The sequence below is a fragment of the Dermacentor variabilis genome, unplaced genomic scaffold (assembly GCF_050947875.1).
Source record: "Dermacentor variabilis isolate Ectoservices unplaced genomic scaffold, ASM5094787v1 scaffold_13, whole genome shotgun sequence".
In the NCBI taxonomy this organism is placed as follows: domain Eukaryota; kingdom Metazoa; phylum Arthropoda; class Arachnida; order Ixodida; family Ixodidae; genus Dermacentor; species Dermacentor variabilis.
In genome coordinates, this window is record NW_027460291.1 from 22,456,842 (window position 1) to 22,480,349 (window position 23,508).

A 23,508-nucleotide genomic window follows, 5' to 3' on the forward strand; every position below is an offset into this window, starting at 1 on the left:
GATGAGACGAGAGAAGGCGGCGGCTTCTGAAGTGACCCACGAGAATTGTACGCCTTTCTGCAAAGATTAGTGAGGGGTCTAGCAACTGTCGCAAAATCTGGAACAAAACGACGAAAGTACGAGCATAGTCCTACAAAACTTTGGACGTCTGCGGCTGTCTTCAGAACCAGAAAGTCTCGGACAGCGCGAGTTTTGTCGGGATCAGGCTGTACTCCGGAAGTGTCAAAGAGATGGCCCAGAAGAGTAACTTGACGGTGCCCAAAACGACATTTGGACGAGTTAAGTTGCAGCTTTGCCTTTCGAAATACATCAAGTGTAGTTGTTAGATGCTCAATGTGAGTGTCGAACGTTGGCGAGAAGACGATGACGTCGTCGAGGTAGCAGAGGCATGTGGACCATTTGAAACCTTGGGGTAAGGAGTCCATCATACACTCAAAGGTGGCAGGGGCGTCACATAATCCAAACGGCATTACTTTAAATTGGTATAGGCCATCAGGTGTGATGAACGCGTTTTTTTTTTCTGTCCATATCGTTAACAGCAATCTGCCAGTATCCAGAATGAAGATCAATAGAAGAGAAATAGCTCCTCCAGCTCCACCAGAATGTTACGTGTAAAAAGACACAGATGAAATAGGCTATTTACAGGCTATTTACACTGAAGTCAGACAGCCAGGCCGACACTCGCCCGCGCCAAGGCACAGACCAACTTCGTCGTTCTCGCGGCAGCTCGTCTCTTGAGTATCTCCTGATAATATCGTAATAATATCTTGAGAAATATTTACTGTACTGTAAAATAAGGAGCAGCGGGGCTCTGGCTAGGAGAGAGACAAAGATGACGAGACAGAAAAACCTTGTCTCAGTGCTCGATCGGCTGTACTACCTGTCACTGCTCTATTGTTCTAGCCGCGAACACTTACTGCCCAAAGTGTTTCGCGACATCTGGTAGAGGTGCTGGACCTTTTGCAAACCCGGAACTTCAGAGCCGGATGATCCCTGTCACATCTCCCATGCCTGAGGAGACTAGTCCTACCGATCCACCCCAGGCACCATCTGGGGTGCGCCTCGGGTGCACCGCCTGTCCTGGTGCGCCACGCTAACGGGATCTTCCCATATTCAATGGCACTAATGATCATGACGTAGAAGACTGGCTGTCATCGTACAACCGAGTGAGTGCCCACAACAAATGGACTGAAGCTGACAAGCTTGGTTACGTACCATTCTACCTTTCCGGGGTCGCCCATCTTTGATTCCGAAACCATGAGGCTGACTTTTCCACCTGGACAGCACTACGAACGACACTTCAAGCAGTCTTCGGTTGCCCTGCTGTGTGCAAACTTCGGGCTGAACAACAGCTTCACTGTTGTGCCCAACAAAAGGGCAAAACCTTTACCAGCTACATTGAAGATGTAGTTCACATTTGCCAGCATATCAACCCAGGTATGACCGAAGATGACAAGGTCAAGAACATCTTGAAAGGCATAGAAGATGACACCTTCCAAATGCTCTTGGCAAAGAATGCTCAGACGGTCAACGACCTCACAACGCTTTGCCAGAGCTACGAGGAGCTACGAAAACAACAGCTTTCTACGCGCCGAGCTCTTGCTCCGGACATCGCGTTTTCAGCTCTCAGTGATGGTGTCAGTGTTACACCTTGCAGTTCAGCAATCTTTGACCATCTCAAGCAATTTGTACGAGAAGAAGTGGCACGCCAACTCTCTCTTCTGCCAGTTCTGCCAGTAAGTCCAGCGTCAGAGTCGCCCTTGTATCCCGATCTCTGTCAGGTGATACAAGAACAAGTCGCTAACGCCGTACCCACTTGCTCATGAACAGCCTCCTACGCCTATTTCACTTATGTACGCTGCCGTTGTTGCGAATCCAAGGCCTCCATCTGCAGCTATTCAATCCAGACTTACCAGCGCCTTTCCCTCACCTCCGCAAGCAGCTGAAACATATGCACCTACAAGCAGCTACTGGCCACCACAGCAGCCTGTGCGCCCACCTCGCCAATATTTCCATCAGTCTCCGCCTGCTGTTCTCAAACCATGGCGCACCCATGTCAACTGGCCTATCTGTTATTCATGCAGCCTGCCTGGGCATGTAGCGCAGCTTTGCCGCCGGTGCGGATGGTATCCTTCAGATTCTTTGAGGGCACAAAGCAACGGTTTCAACTCTCTGTCCCATTCCGCTACTGCCGCTCAGCCCTTTGAAGCCTCGCCTCCTGCTTCCCGAACCTTCAATGCCCGTTGGTCTCAGTCTGCTCGTCGGCGTTCTCTGTCGCCGCTTATCCGTCGCCCTGAAGCCATCCGAAAGGAAAACTAAGGACCGCAGTTCCGGAGGCAAGAACTGCGATCTCAACGAACTCCTCAAGACCTCATTTATTTCCTGCAAACGTCCTTGCAGTTTATGCAGAAGACATTGCCATTCATGTGCTTGTAGACACAGAAGCAGCAATATCAGTGATTTCGGAGCAGCTTCGTCTTAACCTTAGAAAAGTCGCAACACCATATTCTGCCATTTCATTATGTACAGCAAGCGCTGTGCCGATTGAACCCTTAGGGAAGTTTACCGTGCATGTTGTTATAAGCGGCACTTTCTACCATACTGAGTTCATTGTTCTGCCTCGCTGCTCCCATGCCATGATTTTAGGATGGGACTTCCTGTCCTCTCATCATACCGTTATAGATTGTGCCCCTGCTGAGCTCACGCTATCACCATTCGGCAACAACGTTTTTGAAGATACTGATATACTGATGACACTTCTGGTCGTGTGTTCGTCACCGCCAACACTGAGATTCCTCCATACTCTGCCGCACTTGTACCCGTTTCCTGCGTTTGGGTTTTCCAACCCCACAGTTTTTTTCACACCGTCTAAGCTTGTTGCTCGCTGTCATCCCTTCTTGCTTCCTTTTGCCCTTCTTGCCATTTGACAAGGTTCCAGCGCACTCTATGTATCGAACCTGTGTCCTTGCCCTGCTATCCTGCTCCACGATGAGTATCTTGGTTATGCTGACGAAATCGAACCAAGCTTCCTTTATGATGTGCCCAACAACCCGGCTTCTCCTCCGGCTGATGCTCTGGCCCTTCAAGTTTCTGCTCCCATGCCGCCGTGTGACCCAACATTTTCCCGGTGTATTGATCCCAACCTCATTCCAGGTCAGCACGCCCAGATCGTTGATGTCTTTGACCGCTTTCGCACGTCATTCGACCTACAACAATCTCGCTTAGGCCGTACTTCCACTGTTGTCCATCACCCATGGATTGATGCAGACACAGAGAAAGACCCATGGATTGTGTCCATGCTGAGTTTCTTGTCCACCCCATCGCCACCCACTATCAGTCGTGCATTACGTCGCCAAGCACATCACTTCTCCATTCGTGATGGGCTCTTGTACCGTCGTAACTACCGCCCGGATGGCTGCAAATGGTTGCTTGTCATCCCTCGGCACCTGCGTTTGGATATTTGTGCAGCATTCCACAACGACCCCCAGTGCGCGCATGCAGGTGTACTGAAGACATACACGTGTCTACGCCTTCGTTACTACTCGCGGGGGATGTATCAATTCATCCATCATTATGTCCGCTCCTGTCTCGTTTGCCACAAAGATCCCCCTCGTTGTACAACCACCCCATTGCAGCCTTTGCCTTGCCCAGCACATGCTTTTGATCGAGTAGGCATCGACATTTACGGACCTCTGCCAACCACATCCGACGGCAATCGCTGGGTAAACGTGGCCATCGACCATCTTACGCGCTCTGTGGAAACTTCCCCTTTGTCCAGCGCTTCTACATGTGACGTCGCCTGGTTTCTCCTGCACCACATCAACCTTCGCCAAGGAGCTCCCAGGGAATTACTCAGTGACAGAGGCCGCAACTTCCTCTCTGATGTCATCGAGGCTCTCCTCAAAGAATGCTGCAACATTCATCACACCACTACTGCATATCATCCGCAGACTAATGGCATGACTGAGCACTTTAATAGCACTCTTGGTGACATGCTGGCCATGTACGTTGCATCCAACCAAAGCAAATGGGACCACGTTCTACTATTTCTGCCCTACGCTTACAATACCACCACACAGTCTACCACAGGATTTTCGCCCTTCTTTCTCCTGTACAGACACGAACCTTTTTCCACAATGGATACTATCCTTCCGTACCACCGTGACACCCCGGAAACTTATCCGAAGCTGCTGCACACGTAGAAGAGTGTCGCAAGCTATCCCGTATATTTACGCCAGAAGACCAGCAACGCCAGAAGCACCATCGAGAAACTTCCCATGCTCCTGTATCCTATGCTCCTGGCTCGCTAGTGTGGCTTTGGGTTCCAGCCCCTACCCCTGGACTGTCACCGAAACTCGCGTCAAAGTACCAGAGCCCATACCGCGTGATCAACCAAATGTCTCCAGTGAACTATATCGTGGAACCCCTCGAGCTACCTTTGGATCATCACCGTCGAGGACACGAAATTTCGCATGTCCAGCGTCTCAAGCTGTACTATGATCCGCCTGTGTTGTCCTACCCGCTACCCGTAGGTCGCCGGGATGGCTTCCTCTTCTGTGAGGAAGATAACTGTACTCTCAAATAAGGAGCAGTGGGGCTGTGGCTAGGAGAGAGACGATGACAAGAGAGAAAAACCTTGTTTTGGTGCTTGATCGGCTGTACTACCTCTCGCTGCTCTATTGTTCTAGTTGCAAAAGCTTACTGCCCAAAGTGTTTCGTGACACTACAAAGATTCCACGGCTGCCTTGATTCTCCAGAAAAAAAGTAGAGACTTACCTATCAAGGAAAGGGTCAGGCAACAAGACAGAATCTCTCCAACGCTATTCACTGCATGCTTATAAGTATTCAAGCTATTAGACTGGGAAGGCTGAGGAGTGATGATCAATGGCGAATATCTCAACAACCTTTGGTTTACTGATGAATTTGTCCTAATCAGCAATACTGGGGCTGAATTGCAATAAATGATTGAGGGCCAGTATTGCCAGTGAGCCCCTAAAGTCTGTGCAGGAGTATTTTTATCTAGGTCAATTACTCACAGGGGACCCAGACCACGAGAAGGAAACTTACAGAAGAATAAAAATGGGTTGGAGTGCATACGGCAGGCCTTAACAAATCATGATTGGAAGCTTACCACTGTTGTTGAAAATAAAAGTGTACAATCATTGCATTCTACTGGCGCTAACGTTTGGGGCAGAAACTTGGAGGTTAACAAAGAAGCTCAAGAGCAAGTTAAGGACCGCGCAAAGAGCTATGGAATGAAAAATGTTAGGTGCAACATTATGAGACAGGAAGAGAGTGGTGTGGATCATAGAGTTTCCTACAAGAATTACTAGAGGGAACTCTGGCGCTAGTGTCTACGGGAGCTGCAATGGGAGCGGTTGTCCCAGCATGGGAATTATGGGAAGTACATGGATTTGCCTAAACTTCGTCATTTTGGCTTCAAACGGCTTTGTAAACTCGTCATTTTCAACAGTATATTGCGCAACAAATAATTAAATAAACATCATTAAAATTGCCCGACGGCAGGATTCGAACACAGGGACTCTAGCATAGAAACCTGATATTGAAACCATTATTCCACGGACGCAAGTATCGACAAGCCAATGAAACGCCCTTATGAATTTATCGCGGGCATGCCAGTGCCTTGAGACGCTTGGCGCGTTTTGATTTGGCCACCTGGACAAGCTCAATCGTTGTAATTAATAGCAATTGCACGCGTTCCCGGCGTCTTCTGCACTTTGAAGAATATAGATTGCGCCGAAATATACGACAATAAGATTTATATAACGTAATATACAAAGCCACAAGAACGTCTGAATCCACAAGCACGAAGATCAGACAAATCCATGTACTTCCCATCATTCCCATGGTAGGACAACGACTGCAGCGCCAGAGTTCCCTCTAGTAATTCTTGTAGGAAACTCTATGGTGTGGATAAGAGAGCAAATGGGGATAGCCAATATTCTAGTTGACATTCACATAAAAAAAATGGAGCTGGACAGGCCCTGTAATGCGTAAGGCAGATAACCGGTGGACGATTAGAGTTACAGAATTGGTGCCAAGAGAAGGAAAGCGCAGTCGAGGACGGCAGAAAATTAAGTGGGGTGATGAAATTAGGAAATTTGCAAGCAGAGGTTGGCATCAGCTAACTGGGAAAGGTCTTCGTTCTGCAGGGAACATAAAAATAGGCTGATAATGATGATGAAAGACCAACACCAAGTTAATGAACCTGGTGAAGAATGTTTCCAAGACTCAATTTACATTTAGTATTTGGCAGAAGAATGTTTGTCATTAGCAGAGAAAATGACAGATGAAGTTTCTGACTTTGAACTTGACACCCAATCCTTGGCATTATTATAATCAAACGTCACAGAATGAAAGTTTTTCTGCATGTTTTCGCTGTTTCTGGGCAGAAAAAGTTTTCAAGGCGCATTAGAAGCAGTCTGGTTCTGCCAGAATACAATGTAGTCCTTTTCTTTTGACAGACTAACACGAAGCAGATGCTGTCTACAATAACGAGAAGCTAGCGCAGGAATTTGAAGCCAGTCTTCACTTTAGCATCTTTACACAAGACTGGTGAAGCTGGTGTTTTCAGAAGCATAATTTATCAACCCAGCTTAGCTTAGCATGACTGTTTAGTGACCGTTTAATAATAACACCGACACTACCTGGAGATCCAAGCAACACCACTGCACTGCGAGCACTATGGCTGTATGACAACATATAAAGAGGCAAACATTATTGTGGCACACTGACAAAGGAAATTGTACGGGCATGCATAATGCATAAAAAAAAGCTACAAATGTACAAGCTTACAATCGGTGACACTGTTGGCAAAAAAATTTCATATCTCAATGATCACGCGTATTCTTATGCAGAGGCAAGTACGTGTTGTAAGCTTCATATACTTTTGCACACAAATAAATGGTGAATTTAAAGTCAGCACACTTTTTATGTCCCTGCACTGCACTGCTCACTGCACTGTTTTCTCATCAGCCATTTCAGGGCGTTTTTATTTTTATACCCCCAACACAGTCCTACAGATTCAAGAAACGTACTGTAAAGCAAAGAGGTTTAGGTAGAAAATTGTTAAACACATAATGAAATAGAAATTAATGAGAAATCCAAGTTTCACCTCTAGCTTTTAGAATGCACGATAGATTTGCTTTCAGCATCACGACAGTGCATTTTGTGGCTCTTTTCTATTCAAATGCATGTGCACATTTTGTACCTTGCAATACACTGGACACACGAAGTCAAGTACTGGCACCCCTGTGCAACTTTCACCCCTATGTTCTGAAACATTCCTTCACTCAAGAAAGGATGATAGTGCCCTTCCTCAACTGGTTAGATGAGTGAAGTCAGTAAGTTAACAAGGATTCATGTACAAAATACACAAAGGTATTGGAATAAGTTGTAGTTGAGAAAGTAGTTGGAATGATTAAATACCTTAATAACCACGGAAGGCGGCAGCAATACGAAGAGAATGCAGGATGGGAAGCATAACATCACTGTCAAGCACAAAGACAAGTGAGCCTTTTATATACAAATGTTGCATGATGATTGCATGTTGGGAACTTGTCCCTCTTTGTTAAGAGCACGACATGCAACTGCTTGCTAATCTATTGCATGTCACTTAACGGCATGCAGCTGCTATTTTCTTTTCGTGTGTTGGTCTTAACAAACTTCAGTTGTTAGACAATGCTCGTCCTGTGAACTTCTCTTTCTGTTGCTGTTACCTTCCACACTGACTTAAATAACATAGAAGTAGACAATGATGTGGAGACAAATCTCGTCTTTTCCTTAAAATGAATTTCCACGTAGCATTTCCAACACTAATGCTCAACTAAAGTAGCCACACTGACACTTAACAGTTAATCCTGGGGAACCAAAGAGCGTTACTGAGCAGCAGCGGCTTCTCCAGTCAAGGGTTGGCACCGCACTCTATGCAGTGAAGTTGAGAAAGAGCTTCAAGACCCACTTGGGAACAAGGCGGTCAGTGTTCTGAAACACGAGAGGCTCTGGGAAATGCTTCTCTCAAGTGTCTCGAGCATCAGAATGCCAGGAATTTCCTCCAATGGTGCCTAGAAACAACTCTTGTCACTCAGATGCCAAAGCTTTCTGCAAAGGCTGCCCATACTGTTAGGCATAGTGTTTCCTACAACAATCACTACTCTGGTGCTGCAATCATTAGTGGGAATTATGGGTTTGTCTGATCTTCGTGCTTGCCGCTGGAGACATTCTTGTGGCTTTATTATGCTTTATATGCCTTCATTGTCGTAATTTTCAGAGAAATCTATACTTTTCGAAGTGCAGAAGACACTGTGAACACGCACAATTGCTCCTAATTGCGACAATTCAGCTTGTCAAGATGGCCAAATCGAAACATGCCAAGCTTCTCAAGGCATTGGCTTGCCTGCGATAAATTCAGAAAGGCGCTTTATGTCACTTGTCGATGCATGCATCCGTGGCATAATGGTTTCGATATCGGGCTTCTATGCTAGAGGTCCTGTGTACAATGTTTTACTTTTTTAAATTTTATTATTTGTTTCAGCCAAGCAGCTACATGTTACGTGAAAGTTGACTGTTTCATGGTACAGCTTGAACATTGCATATTATTACGATGATAAGCTCTGTAAATATATGAAAACGATGTTCGATCCTGCCATCGGGCAATTTTAATAATACTTATTTAATCATTTATTACACAGTACTTTGTTGAAAATGCCGTGATTACAAAGCCACGAAGGCATTTGAAGCCAGAAGAATGAAGTTCAGGCAAATCCATGTATTGTCCATCATGCTCATGTTGGCTGAACCACCTCCGTTGCAGCTCCCATATACACTAGCAGCACAATTCCCTCTAGCAATTATTGTATGAAACTCTATGCTGTTAGGGTTTGCACACTTAAAGGTACGGTTGCCAGATTGGGCTATTAATAGCCAAATTGGGCTACATTTTATGTGGATTGGCATCGAAAATTCTAAGTTGGCTACATGGCTACATTTGGCCTATTTTTGGCTTAAGGACTTCAGAGTCCCAAGGACACGTCAACATTGACAAAATTCGAGAACGCCAGTTTATGAAAACCCAAAGCTCATTGCTGCTACAAAGACATGTAGGCAACCTCAAAGGCTGGGTTTTTAGGCAATGTCGGCGCTGGGAAGATAACGTTAAGTCATGGCTGCCATATTTATACACCATTCCAGTGATAAGCTCTCTCCTTTTTGTTCCGGCATCATCTGCTGCCAATTCACGCGTGGTTCAGTAAGAAAAACAGTGGGGCCAACAGTTGTCGAGTACATGTTCCGTGCCAGCTACTATACAGCACACTATTATGTCAATTTATATAACAGCTCAAGTAATCGCACGCATGTCGTGGCGAGTCATTTTCGCCCATGGTCCTTCAATGTCTATCAAGGGTTCTTCGAAGCCTATTGCTTGGTTTTCCTGCAACTCACAGTGTTATTTATTTACCCAGCAACATTATGAAAAAATCAGCAAGTCACTTTAAACAAGAAACACGACAGTTACTGTCTTTATGTACACGCTCAGCGAAGCACAGTAGTCTCCACTGACAATCAAAACGAAATATTCTGCTCTAGTATTACCAAGTATCAGGAATGCAAAAAACTGTGCCGGAAATCCAATGTACCCCCTGCTGTGTGAGCTTGCTTTGTTCCCAATTGTGCTGCCTCTTTTGAATGAACTCGTGAAACGAGTGTTCATCCAGGTTTCATTGACAGAAAATGATTTCAGAAGCTGCATGTCGAATGAGACACAGAGAGCTCTCCTTCACATTAAGTTTAGTCTGGCAGAGTGGGGAATGTCGCAAAGATTTCCAGCAAGATGAAGTTACTGTCGTGTTTCAACTCTGCAGTTTTATGTGGTCCAACTGGCAGTGGAAGTTCATTGAAATGGGGCTAGATTGCATATTTAATCCTTTGCATTAATCCCCAGTGTGAGAAGTATCAACTGGGACTCCACGCAATGTTTTACTTTTCTTTAATTTTATTATTTGTTTCAGTCGAGCAGCTACATGTTACGTGAAAGTTGAGACTGTTTCATGGTACTGCTTCAACATTGCATATTATTACGATGATAAGCTCTGTAAATATATGAAAAGGATGTTCGTCCACAGTGAAGATGGCAAGGCAATTGCTCACCAAAGGTCAGGGAGTGATTGCTTTGCCAACATCAGGATGATAACTCGTCTATTTTCATACTGCACTCTTGCAACAATTTTTTTCGCTTTAAACTTTGTGCATACGAGTAATTGCAATTATGGCTTACTTTTTATATGCACATACTTTATCATCATTGTAATTCCTCTTCCTTCATCTTGCTGGTCATTACACTGTACTTTGCTCCCGTATATTTTCCAGCTGTGATGAGAAAAAAAATCTGCATTCGATATGCATAATAGGTGCTTGTGGTACTGTTACGTCCATATTTTATTATTTTTTTACACATCACAGTGGTGGTTGGGAAAAAGAGTTCTTGCCAGTTTGTAAAGGTGCAGTGTTGTACTGACTTCCTATTCTTATGTATAGTGCTTGAATTTGTTAGACAAAGGGATTTACTTTGTACTTAACTTCATGACAGCAGTGCATTACCCATATAAATTGGTTTTGTGTGTTCCCTAGGACAATTACATTTCTTTTTTTTAATGTCGCACTGAAAGTAAGGTACACAGCCTCCGTTGGAGATTTGGCAGCACATGCATTCGTGCCTGCATTCACAGAAACTTATGTACACATTTTCATATCGCACGAATCTTACCAAAGAATCCCTGCTTAAAAATTTAGAGGACGCTCAAGTTCTGCCTTTAAAGGGCCCTTCACCAGGTCTGGCCATTTTGAGCTGACAAGCGCAGGGCATACAATGTGCGCCAACGATCGTGTCTGCAAAGTATTACATCGCTAGTCGCCACGGAAAGGTCTAAAATTTCAATCCGAACGCCGTTTTCCCTTCTCCTCATGGCCGCTGCGCTCCAAGCCGGACGGTGACGTACTCGCATCCCTGCACCTACGTACTTGAGTCCATAGTGTGATGGTGCTCGTGGTGACATGTGACTTGAAGAATTATTCAAGGCACCATCAGCTATTTGTATGATCTGTTGTTCGAATTGAATGGAAGTTTAGAGAAATAATAAAACAGAAACGGAATGTCAGCGTGTTTTTTGTTTTACTTCGCACTGAAGCAAGCCAGATGTACTTCCGCTTCGTCTGCTTGTTCACACGGTCATGCAGTCACGTGCGCAGGTACCAAAACTATGCCATTTTGAACCGTGTTCCAGCACCGTGATCATGCTCTTCGATCCGCTTGTTCTGCCTCAGTATTCGTGTAGCATTGAATTATACCGCTAGTCATGTGTCCTTGTGCACATCGCGCAAAATCGTGCGCTGCGGGAAACCAGACAATCCAACAGCTGGTGTGCAGCGAAAAAAAAAAAAAAAAAAAAACACGAGGAGGAAAAAAAGAATGAGGGTGGGGCCCGTGGCGTATGCGCCACACGATCCTTGAGGTCCGGTATGGGAGAACGCAGGGAAGAAATTGCGGAGGCTAGAAGACTGTAGAGAGTGTCTCGCTGTGCAGTGGCAGTTCGCCTCCTGAAATCATAGGTTCGCGGCACTGAAATATTCCTATCTTGGCTATTATTGAGCGGACTTGAAACATTTTTGCGGCAGAACACTCCCTAAAGGACACGTAACAGCTTCCAGCGTATAACCAAAATTTGATATGGGGCCTGGTGAGGGGTCCTTTAAGAGCGGAACATGATAGCATTCGAAGATCCCCGACTGCTTTTCATGCTTCTCGGCAACTGCAGCTTATGGAACAATAATGTTTACCAGGAAACGCTGGCAGCAAACGCTATGCATGAAGGTGGGCTTTCTGGTATAAATGCGGCCTCTTGCGTGGGTCAATCTCCTGTTATTGTTTCACACTTTGAATATTTCAGTCTGTGAAGAGCTAAATAGAAGATATGCGCTGTCGGTGCTGTTTTCCATTAAATTTATCTGTGGGCTGCTGTTCTCAAAATTCCGAGGAATAACTTTGTAAAGAATGAAAGACAAGGCATGAGGAAATTTGGTGGTAGAAGAATGGTTGGGCAAGCATGGTTCGAAAGTTCGTAAGAAATTTTGTTTGAAATTCTTTTTGCCGAAGCGATGTCCGACATGGGACGCCGGATTTTTCACGATGCGAGGCCCTTAACACTATTGCATTAATATTGCACAGTTAACTCTTTTCAATACTAATACCACCTGAATTATTGCCAGCACCATAATCCAAGTGGCAATTAAAACTATAAACTTTAATTCACCTCTTCCGTTATGGGCCAGCAGGTCGTTCTGTGTGTTCCCACTCAAAGGCAAATTGCAGTCACAACTGCTGCTTTTTCACATGAGGAAAATGCGAGAAGGCTTCACATTTTCTCTAGAGTCCAGTGTGCCTCCAAGCGACAGCGTCTGTTAACTCAGCGTCGAGCTGCTTTTGAGTAAATTGAAAAAAAAATGAGAGAGAGAGCAGGAGAGAAACAATATGTTTATTTTATGAATCAAGCTTAGGAAAGGCATTCTTATTTAAGTGCCTCGCACTCAGGCTGCCTAATGGGCACATGATCTTGAAGAGCCGAAGCTGATCCGTGAGGCTGGAGCTGGCAATAATTTGCCTGACTCTTATAGAAAAATGCTTCCGGTACAGCAATCGCGTGAACTAACGTTAGCTCAGAACATGGCTCAGTAAATACCAACAACATCAGAAATCCTTCGGTTCATTCTAACAATAAGTTGTGTCGAAATCCACGTCTGAGTGGCAGCTCTCACTAGAATTCTTGATGCAGGTATTGAGGCCAGTGTTGTGCTGGTTGCATGGAGTGGAAGTAATTTTGAGCAGGAAAATACGCTGTGATTTTTGGACACTGTCTACACCATCTATAAGACCACCATCATCAAACATTTTGGCCATGTTTTTGGCTACTTTTTGCTCACAAAAAATTTGGGTCGGGCTGCTTTTGGGCTACATTTTTAGATTATTTGGCTACTTTTTGTTGAGGCAATCTGGCAACCCTGCTTAAAGGGCCTCACAACACTACTGAATGGGGTAAATAAACTTTCACAGTTGCTCAGCAACAGTGCCATGAAGAAACAAGGCAAGTGTTGTTGTTGTACGTGCAGTTGGGAGCCTGCCGTTGCACTCGAAAGGCTGCCCATCTTCCAGCTTGTGAAACTTCTGCCAGTTTCTTCTCTTACGCAAGCGTAAGCCAATTAAATTAACTAGATTACGGGTTTCACAAGCTAAAACAGCCAAAACCAGGATATCATTATGAGGTATGCCATAGTGGGGGACTTCGGATTAATTTTGACCCCCTGGGGCTCTTTAATGTGCACCCAGGCGTGTTTGTATTTCGGTCCCATCGAAATGCGCCCAAATGAAGGAATGCCCATGTACCATGCCCATGTGTCAAACAACAGTAGGCAAGTTGTGAATTCTCTCAGATGTCAGAATTAAGCAGTGCCTCCAGCAAAAGTGGAGAAGCGTCATCACTGGTGGCACCATCTGGTGGCATGGAATGATAACCACCAATACAATGGCATCAAGAGATGTGCAATGGAGGTTTGCAATAATTTTCTGGTCATGCCAACACACAAAGTCAGTGAAACGAAATGCAGAACATGGTGGGCATTATTGTATGTGGCACAGCTTTTCGTGTCGAAACAGCACTAGCACAGCATGACAACCCATGGGGACAGATAAGAAGCGCTGCATGTGTGTGACCCCTGACTCTGTTTTTGCGCTGTGCTAATCCTGTTTTCTAACTAGCCCAAGTTGCAAGTCTCCAGAAGCTCCGAGTAGGAACAAAAAGCAGTCAGCAGCTTTTGGTTGCTGCTAACTCTATTCATAACAAATCCAGTAAAAAGCTTTTTGTTGGAAAGATTTGTGAACAGATGCTTTTTAATAGCAGGCACATTGCACATGAAAACCCAGCATGTGTGGACCACAACAAATGGACTGGAAGGCTGCTCATTTAATGCTCTAAAACAAAGCAAGACATGCTGTCTTGTTGTCCACACAAAAAACAAAAAAATCAAGGTGCATTTTGTGTATGGTCTTCCATATTATAATGAAGGTTTGCAATAACACCCTTCAATGTACACAGATTGCAACAACTTATGCACTTTTGCAATACCTCTGCATATGCATATCAGTGACTGATTGACTGGTTTTAACAATTAAAATCACCATAGGGGCTATGAGAGATGCCACAGTGAATTAGGTTTGACCACCTGGCGTCCTATAATTTGCACCTTGGTACACAAGTTCTGACATACCTCTAGGAAAAACAAAACAAGAAAACATTTGACCAAGTTTAATGCCTTTCAGTACTGACAGACAAGAGTACAACACACGCTTGTTTGTCAGTGCTGGAAACTGCTTGACATGATTAATCAACTTGCGCAAATTTATACCTTAATTTCCCACCAATGGGCTCTGGAATACAGTGCAGAAATATCGGCAAGCATATTTAGAAAAAAAATTTTACAGTTTCAATACAGCTGCTTAATTAGTCTTAAATAGTTAGGAAGCAAAATTACTGAATGCATCGCTATGATCACAAAAGTTACGTGAAAATGCACACACTAGACTCCACTACTTTCTCATAGCACTGAAAACGAATGAGTTGTAGAAAGCTTAAATTACTTCAAATTTTATGATCATACATTTTATTAGAAAGGAGATCCCTTTAGTGCGTATTTGTTGTGAAAGGATCTCACACTTGCAACACGGCACATTCAGGTGAAACAACAGTTAAATTTAATAAACAAACCATGATTTCCTCAAACTAGGATTTTCATTTCCAGTGAAATCAAGCACGATTAACACTTTCGTTACCCCACCTATATAAAACAATCAATTTGATCAAAAACTTTAACATTTCTGTTGGAATTGTCTACCAACAACACCACTGCACCGTCAGAAATGATGACTGAAGTTTAACTATTTGTCAGGTTTGACAATTTTTGGCAGATTGAGGAGAGTCTGGAAGTATAAAACTCTGTCTCATGGGTATCGTTGAAACTAGCCTCCAGTACTCCTAGCACTTCCCCAATAAAAGAACACAAAATTTGCACTTTTAAATGACAGCAGCAGTAAAGACACAGAAGCTCCTCTCAGGTTGACAATTTTCCAATCGGACAAACAGGGTGTTTTAATGATGTCTTGAACAACAGTAGATGCTCATGGCTGCGTGTTATTTTGATAAATGTGTTAGACTAACGTCAAGTGCAACCTTAATTTTGGCTCCATGGGTTGGTTTTATCCTAAGCGTTTCAAAAGCATACATACAAATTATTACGAGGAATCCTTCTCATCGTGTTGGCGCTTTCATTCACACAAGAGCACGGAGTCAATTTCAGACAGACCTTAGTCTAAGCTCTTACATTTGGAACACCGCCTGTGCAAGTGCCCTTATTCATTACTGTACAATGTTGCGCAACATTCAACATTGCTGCACACCACTTTACAGGATCTGAACAAAGCCTGTGGTGCCAGTTGAACTCACACTTGACCACCTTGCTCGGACAGAAAAGCTCATCGAACACAATAATCAAGTATGAGGAGGCTACTGCATGCTCCCTGATCTGACAACTGTTGCTTCGTGAAGCTAAGGAAGGGAGAAAAACAAAAAGAAACCAGGTGACTGCTGCAATGAGTAAAATACGACTGCTCCCTGAACTTACCCGTTTTCACATTTGCAAAGCTACTGCTTTCCCGCATAGCACGGGCATAAAGATGGCAAGTATTGACACAAAGAAATATTCATAATTTTTTGCGTGATTTGTCTTACAAGAATTGGGAACCAGGCGCACATGTTGTTTGCTTCAGATTTTTTTTTAACTCTCGGTACTTATAATAGAAAGTTATTACTTTCAAATAAAAACAGGAACAGCGAAACACAGGACGAGCGAGTAAACAGGACACAGCGCTGTTTACTCGCTCGTCCTGTGTTGCACTGTTCCTGTTTTTATTCTAAAGATGAACCAACCAGCCCCATTGAACACATTATTACTTTCATTCGTGATTCATTGAAGTTTCACGTAATAATTCTGAAAAACTGTATCAACAATTATTACCAGCTTTACATTCATACAAAATACAAGTGATTATGGCTATAATTTTATGCATCGCACTATACGTTGCGACTACTATGTCTCGAAATAAAATGTTAAATCATAGAAGCACCAAAAATAAGCACATTTCTAGCTGTAACGAAATAGTTAAGCATTCTAAAGATCCGTTCCGTGGGCCACAAGCTTCTTAGGTGTGCGACTGGTGCGAGACGTTCCTCCAAAGGCTTTCTGTAGAGGACTGTCATTCGAATATGCCAGCAGCGACTCAAACCAGCCGCACATTAGTGTAACGTTCCAAGGCATACAACACTGTCGAGGCCTGCGCTCTCAACGATTACAGCGATGCGAGTGCAGCACTAGCAGGCCGCAACTACGGTCCCTGGCTGAACGAGGTAGATTTTTTAGCGGATTTCCGAGTTACTCCGTACAAAACATGCACTGGCACATGGGGGCCACAAAGCATCTCCCCATGCTCATATTCGATCTGCTAAGGCATTACCTTAACCGGCGGCTCAGCAAATCGAGCCATGAGGGTAGAGCTTGCGGTCACGGCGACTACGCAGTCCGCAAGGAAGAAAGATTACCGGCACACAACACAGACATATTTGCGCCTGTGAGAAATACAACACCGACGCGCTTCCCTTGCCTTCCCGCGTCTGCTTTCCAAGATTGCTAATACGGCCAACAAGCGCAGTTTCGCATACGGTCCATACTAATAAATTTTTAACAGCTTAAGTTAAGTAAGGCACGATATCAGGCAGTCAAGAGATTGGTTAGTATTTGTGGGTTCATTTAACTAGAGTGCCCTAGGCCACGGTGGAAGATTTTCGGCGCACACAGAGGTTGAGAGAGGAGACGAGGAGACGACGAGAACTACCATGGTACCATGGAGGAAGGAAAACATTTTTTTTTTCATTTCCTTCCTCAATCCCAACTACCAACTGGCTCGGATACAGACGCTTAGTTCAGTAACAAACAGATGTGACGACAATTTTACGTCCAAATATCGCGGATTTCGTTAGCGTCGTGAGGAGACATGCAGGGTTCGGCATATTTCGCTGCACTGTTCTTGCTCAAAATTTGCTGAAAGATCGGGTTTTGGAGTCTACGGCGTGTAGTATAACGCTTACCACAGTTAATTTCCTACCTTTTTAAGGAATATAGTGCGAATTTGCCTTCACTTATGGCGATTCAAGCTGCTGCCGCAACTACGCGAGCGTAAACTTGTGCCGCCGCCATCCGGCAGCCACAGAAAGCAGTCGCTCAAGGGGGGTTTGCCACATAGTTATTATACTGTTGGTATACTCACTCTACGGTTTGCCGTGTGTAGGGACGAGACGTTCATTTGAGGGATCGCCAGCCGTTTATGCACAGGCGCGAGTAAAAGCGAGCAAGAGAGAAAATCTCGGAAATAGAGTTTCGTAATTACAGTGTACTAGAATACCTTCCAGTGATACGCTTCTCCGCTGACGCGCGCGGTGGCACCTGCAGCGGCAGCGCTGCAAGCGACCGCTCTTGAAAGCTCGTCCTGTTTCCCCTCTGAAGCGTACATGGCACACAAAAATAGAAAGCGCGTTTGGTTATGTACACGGCCGTCCACTCTCAGTCAGAATGCCGCTCCATGCTGCCGGCGCTCCGCGGGGCGCCTCTGTCGGGCGCCGGAGAAACTATTGCGCAGGTGCAGTGAGCCGCAGGCGGGGCTTCGCGCGTCGTCTGCTACAGTGCGCCCTGTACTGCGTTGAAGTGGGCTTCAAATTTGCACTGCCTCCGCAGAACGCCGATCGGAGAAACGTTTCTGAATAAACAAAAGACTGCTGAGAAGCCTATCAGCTGCTTTTATCCCGTTGCAGCAACCGTAGCCAAAGTTTCCTGCTTGCCTGGTGAAGTTGAAACACACAAATAAGCATACCGGGGAGAAAATGCGCGCCGCGTAATATTCGAAGCTTTATACTACTGCTGCAGCGCTACGATCCGCCAATATTTTTAATTTTTGGCGTCTTGCTGAGTAGCTGGTAATAAGTGTTAGCAGACGACTGCTGTTGTCTGCTGAAATCTCGGCGCAACGAAAATTAATCGGAGCGGAATAGTAATTGTGCAGGTGGAGCTACATTTTCAGTCTCCTATTTTACCTTCCCACAGATTGAGGTAGACGGCCAGGTATACTCATCAGCGTTTGAAAACAATCCCTAAGGTTTACTAGGCCCTCAGTATTGTCCACATTCTCCACATACCCAATTCAAGATGTCCTGCTTCAATACGCCAGCCACATACTTTGAACTAAGTGGGAACACAGTGTCACATATAAGAGGGAAGATAAAATAAAATGCTAGACGAAGAAAGGTTTCAAGAAGACGACGAGGATGGCGTTAAGAATGACGTGGATTAACCGAAGACGAAAGAAGACAAAGAAGAAGTTATCTGTGAGGTGACAAGAGATGATTGGTGGAGAAGTATCCGGTGAGATGGAAAGCGATGATTGGTGAAGAAGAGAAGAAGACGAAGAGAAGGATTACGTGGACTAATAAGAAGGCTAAGAAGGCTATAAAAGGGCGAGGAAGGGCGAGACACAGGGGGGAGATGAAAGCAGCGGGGACTCGGCGGGTGAGGGACGGTTCGACCGGAAGAGAGCGACGCCGGCTACCGCTCCGGCGTGCTCGTGTTCTACGGCTTTGCACCGCAGACTTCCTGCCGTTCCTGAGCCCGTTCCGGGGAGTCCACGGAGGACGCCACCACCTGCTACGGCCAGGGGTGTCTCTACCGCTGTTGCCACCCTTCCGGGTGGTGCCCCAACGCCAACATCATCGGCCACACCTCCACGGGCGCTTGGACCGGGAGCGTGTACGACGCAACCAACGACGGCTCCAGCGACGCCAGCCCTCGAACGTCGAACGCCACTCTGACGCCGGCTACGGGACCCACACCACGCCACATCCGCACCGAACCAGACGTGAGCACGAACGCCAACCACTAACAGTAGAACGCTAGTGGCAGTGTTACCGGGTCGTGTGTACTGATAGTTTTTGCATCTTGTGTGTTAGTTTTGTTAGGTTTGGGTGCTGCTGTTCGTGTCGCGTGGGTTGTATGAAATGTGCATCTGTGTGCGTACACCTGTCGCCTCGTCCATTCTTTCGGCCAGAGTGTTCTCCGGAGGAGATCCGTGACAAAGACAAGTGGCGAGCCTGCGAGGATTAATTTCCTTGTTTCTTTTTTATTTGTCTCGGATCCTTCCGATCTATCGACGGCTGAAAGTATGGATTTGGTAAAAACGCTAGAACTTGCGCTAAAGCTAGGGTTAAGCAAGGAAGAGGCGATGTGTCTCTGGGACGAGAAGAAAGAAGCAAAAAGGCAGAGAGAGGAAAGGCGCAAGCACGCGCAGATGCTAGCGAAGTAGCTCGCGAGGCAGAACAGGAGAAAAGAAAGATAGAACGGGAGAAGGAGTTCCTTTTGCGGAAACAGGCGCATATCGTAGGAGGCTATGAGGGGACCACGAACGATGATCAGCGTTCTTTAGCTGGTACCGAATCCCCTAGACCATCTAGGGTTTGTCCAAGAAAGTTGATGGCTACTTTTGATGACAAAAGAGATGATGTGGACGCGTATCTGCAACGATTCGAGCGGGTAGCTCTGGGGCAAGACCAATCTGTATTCGTTGTCGACTCTCGGGCAGAGCTTGTCACACCACCTGAAGTTCCACAGCTGAAAGGAGAAGAAACGCCGCTGGGGAATGAGGTTGTCAATGGAGCACCCAAGTCAAAAGCAGCAATGCCGGTAGTGGTTGGGCAAATAGGGGACCGTCATGTATTGGTGCTTAGAGACAGCGGAGCCAACACAGGTTTGGTTCGGAGAAACCTGGTGAAGGACGAGGATCTTACAGGGGAAATGTCTGTCGTCACTCTTGTAGATAGCAAAGTAAGGTACCTTCCCGAAGCCAGAATTCTAGTGTCCATGCCATATTATACTGGACAGGCAGTGGCAAAATGCGTAGAGCAACCCATCTACGATCTCATCGTGGGAAACATTACGGGTGCAAGAAGTGTCGAGGACCCCGATCCTGAGTGGAGGATGCTCGACGTTGAAGAGAACCCAAAGGATGAAAGGTCCACAACAGCTCAGGCGAGTGGTGGAGCAGTCAATTTCTCGTCGGCAGTGGAGACAAAGAGCTCAAGCGACAGGCAGAGCAACGCAGCGTTTGGAAAGAAAAAAAGAGGGTAAGGAGAAGTCCAAAGACAAGAAGCGCACGAGCAAAGACAAGTCCAAAGACAAGAAGCGCCCGAGCAAAGACAAGTCCAAAGACAAGAAGCGCCCGAGCAAAGACAAGTCAAAAGACAAGAACAAGAGCAAAGACAAGTCCAAAGACAAGAAGAGTAAGAGCAAAGGCAAGGATAGTAAAGAGAAGAAGAAAAAGAGGGGTTTCTATACTTGGCTAAGCAGCAAAAGCAGCAGCAAGAGCACCAAAGAGAAAGGGGGAGGCAAGCGCAAGTCCAAGAAGGCCAAGAAAGGCTCCTCTAAGGAACGCAGCTCGAGATCCAGAAGCAAGGAGAAGGCTGGCAAAGCTAAGTCCAGCAAGGAGAAGGTGGGCAAAGGAAGCAAGGAGAAGGCGGACAAAGGCAGTAAGGAGAAGGCGAGCAAGAAGCAGAGCTCCAAGGAGAAGCATAGCAAGAAAAAGAGCAGTAAGGAGAAACACAGCAAGGATAAGCAATGTAAAGAAAAGCAACAAAGCAAGGAGAAACACAACAACGAGGACGAGCACGGAAGCAAAGAAAAACATAGCAAGGACAAGCAGAGCAAGGAGCCCAGTAAGTCCAGTTTGGCCTAACAAGAATACTAATTTTAGGCGGAATGTATTAAAAACAGGGATAACGTTGGAGCGGACTTCATGAGTAGAGCCAACTGAACAGCTCTAGTTATCTCTGGGAGGTATCTTGTTGTCGCTGCTGTGCTATGTATCTTAGGGATGTATCGTGGTGTTGGTGTTGTGGTTGTTACGTGATTTTACAAAGGAGTGTGTTGTGGACATTAACATGTTTATGTTAGGACACCGTGTGGACAACGGCAGTGTTCCGAAAACGCAGTTTGGTTGTGAACGTTAACATGTTTGTTAAGGACACTGTATGGACAACGGCAGTGATGTGTTAGTGATGTGCTTTTGGTGTGTGCTGGTCATCTACGTTGTGTTGTGTGGTGTGATGGGTCCAGAATCGCCACAGAAGATAGTCGGCTGGTTGTATGACTTGAAGAGGAGGACGACGTGAGCAGTTTTTCAGGGAAAAATCCTTGAGAGAGGGGGCCCTTGTCACATATAAGAGGGAAGATAAAATAAAATGCTAGACGAAGAAAGGTTTCAAGAAGACGACGAGGATGGCGTTAAGAATGACGTGGATTAACCGAAGACGAAAGAAGATGAAGTTCTCTGTGAGGTGACAAGAGATGATTGGTGGAGAAGTATCCGGTGAGATGGAAAGCGATGATTGGTGAAGAAGAGAAGAAGACGAAGAGAAGGATTATGTGGACTAACAAGAAGGCTATAAAAGGGCGAGGAAGGGCGAGACACAGGGGGGAGAAGAAAGCAGCGGAGACTCGGCGGGTGAGGGACGGTTCGACCGGAAGAGAGCGACGCCGGCTACCGCTCCGGCGTGCTCGTGTTCTACGGCTTTGCACCGCAGACTTCCTGCCGTTCCTGAGCCCGTTCCGGGGAGTCCACGGAGGACGCCACCACCTGCTACGGCCAGGGGTGTCTCTACCGCTGTTGCCACCCTTCCGGGTGGTGCCCCAACGCTAACATCATCGGCCACACCTCCACGGGCGCTTGGACCGGGAGCGTGTACGACGCAACCAACGACGGCTCCAGCGACGCCAGCCCTCGAACGTCGAACGCCACTCTGACGCCGGCTACGGGACCTACACCACGCCACATCCGCACCGAACCAGACGTGAGCACGAACGCCAACCACTAACAGTAGAACGCTAGTGGCAGTGTTACCGGGTCGTGTGTACTGATAGTTTTTGCATCTTGTGTGTTAGTTTTGTTAGGTTTGGGTGCTGCTGTTCGTGTCGCGTGGGTTGTATTAAATGTGCATCTGTGTGCGTACACCTGTCGCCTCGTCCATTCTTTCGGCCAGAGTGTTCTCCGGAGGAGATCCGTGACACACAGTACGGCATATTTTCCTGCAGCCACCTGTGAACTCTAAAATTCGTTAGAGGCACATAGGTGTTGATTAACTGCGGGAAGGCGAAAGCCGTTTGCGACTCATTCCACTGAGTTGAATTTGCCGCGCTTGAATTCATTTCGTGACAGATGAGAAGAGCAGCTGGCGCAAGCGTGGCAGAGGGCTCATGTGACACCACGACCCGCTGCACCGTGATGTCACGTGATATTAAGGTCACGTGACCTAAAATGTAACGGACGGACGCTAGTAGGAACAATTAAACGCTATTGCTTTAATAGATATCCTCTCAGCAACTACTTAAAACCATGCAAAGCTGAAGACTGAGGTCCTGGTAAACCTTAGGGATTGTTTTCATACGCTGATGAGTCTACCTGGCCGTCTACCTCTATCTGTGGGAAGGTAAAATAGGAGACTGAAAATGTAGCTCCACCTGCACAATTACTATTCCGCTCCGATTAATTTTCGTTGCGCCGAGATTTCAGCAGACAACAGCAGTCGTCTGCTAACACTTATTACCAGCTACTCAGCAAGACGCCAAAAATTAAAAATATTGGCGGATCGTAGTGCTGCAGCAGTAGTATAAAGCTTCGAATATTACGCGGCGCGCATTTTCTCCCCGGTATGCTTATTTGTGTGTTTCAACTTCACCAGGCAAGCAGGAAACTTTGGCTACGGTTGCTGCAACGGGATAAACACAGCTGATAGGCTTCTCAGCAGTCTTTTGTTTATTCAGAAACGTTTCTCCGATCGGCGTTCTGCGGAGGCAGTGCAAATTTGAAGCCCACTTCAACGCAGTACAGGGCGCACTGTAGCAGACGACGCGCGAAGCCCCGCCTGCGGCTCACTGCACCTGCGCAATAGTTTCTCCGGCGCCCGACAGAGGCGCCCCGCGGAGCGCCGGCAGCACGGTGCGGCCAGGCCCCGCACACTCTCAAGTTCAACAAATGGCCACAGAGGGCGAAAAATCAATCGAGGCGCGTTTCAGCGTAAGCGCGCAAGTGGAGCTACTGTAATTTGGTCGAATACTTTAATTGGTGCTTTCTCTGCTAGGGGCGCTGAACATGCTAATTTTTTTAATTTACACAAACCATTGACATGAACAATCGAGGTGTCTAAGGATGTTTTTTTACCTCAGGCAAATAGGCAGTTGATTTTTTTTAAAATTTGATTGTTTAAGCTGCTTTTTAGTCATAGCGTCAAGGTTTTT

At 46.0% G+C, this 23,508-nt stretch overlaps 2 protein-coding genes across 11 annotated transcripts in view; one reads left to right on the forward strand and one right to left on the reverse strand.

The window, feature by feature from the left end:
* Positions 1-17,721, reverse strand: part of LOC142566780 (uncharacterized) — a 217,358-nt gene extending 199,637 nt beyond the window's left edge. For 6 of the 10 annotated variants that reach the window (XR_012825127.1, XR_012825128.1, XM_075677668.1 and 3 more), the window contains exon 1: positions 17,579-17,720. Coding sequence is in view for 8 of the 10 variants with exons in the window: in XM_075677668.1 (XP_075533783.1) it covers positions 17,579-17,686 (108 nt within the window). In the remaining 2 variants the exon portion in view is untranslated. Of the gene's footprint in view, positions 1-16,633; positions 16,913-17,443; positions 17,548-17,578 lie in introns of those variants that run through there. The other 4 variants (XM_075677667.1, XM_075677661.1, XM_075677664.1 and 1 more) reach the window with 3 other exon arrangements.
* Positions 17,722-18,372: 651 nt separating this feature from the next.
* Positions 18,373-22,359, forward strand: LOC142566611 (uncharacterized). The gene has a single exon (XM_075677453.1). It carries the CDS (start codon positions 20,225-20,227, stop codon positions 20,948-20,950), a length of 726 nt encoding a protein of 241 aa, XP_075533568.1. The 5' UTR covers positions 18,373-20,224; the 3' UTR covers positions 20,951-22,359.
* The last annotated feature ends 1,149 nt before the right edge of the window (positions 22,360-23,508 follow it).

What these genes read in the sequence shown, in the direction of transcription:
- LOC142566611 (XM_075677453.1), top strand. Translation starts at nt 20,225, where the DNA reads ATGAAAGGTCCACAACAGCTCAGGCGAGTGGTGGAGCAGTCAATTTCT.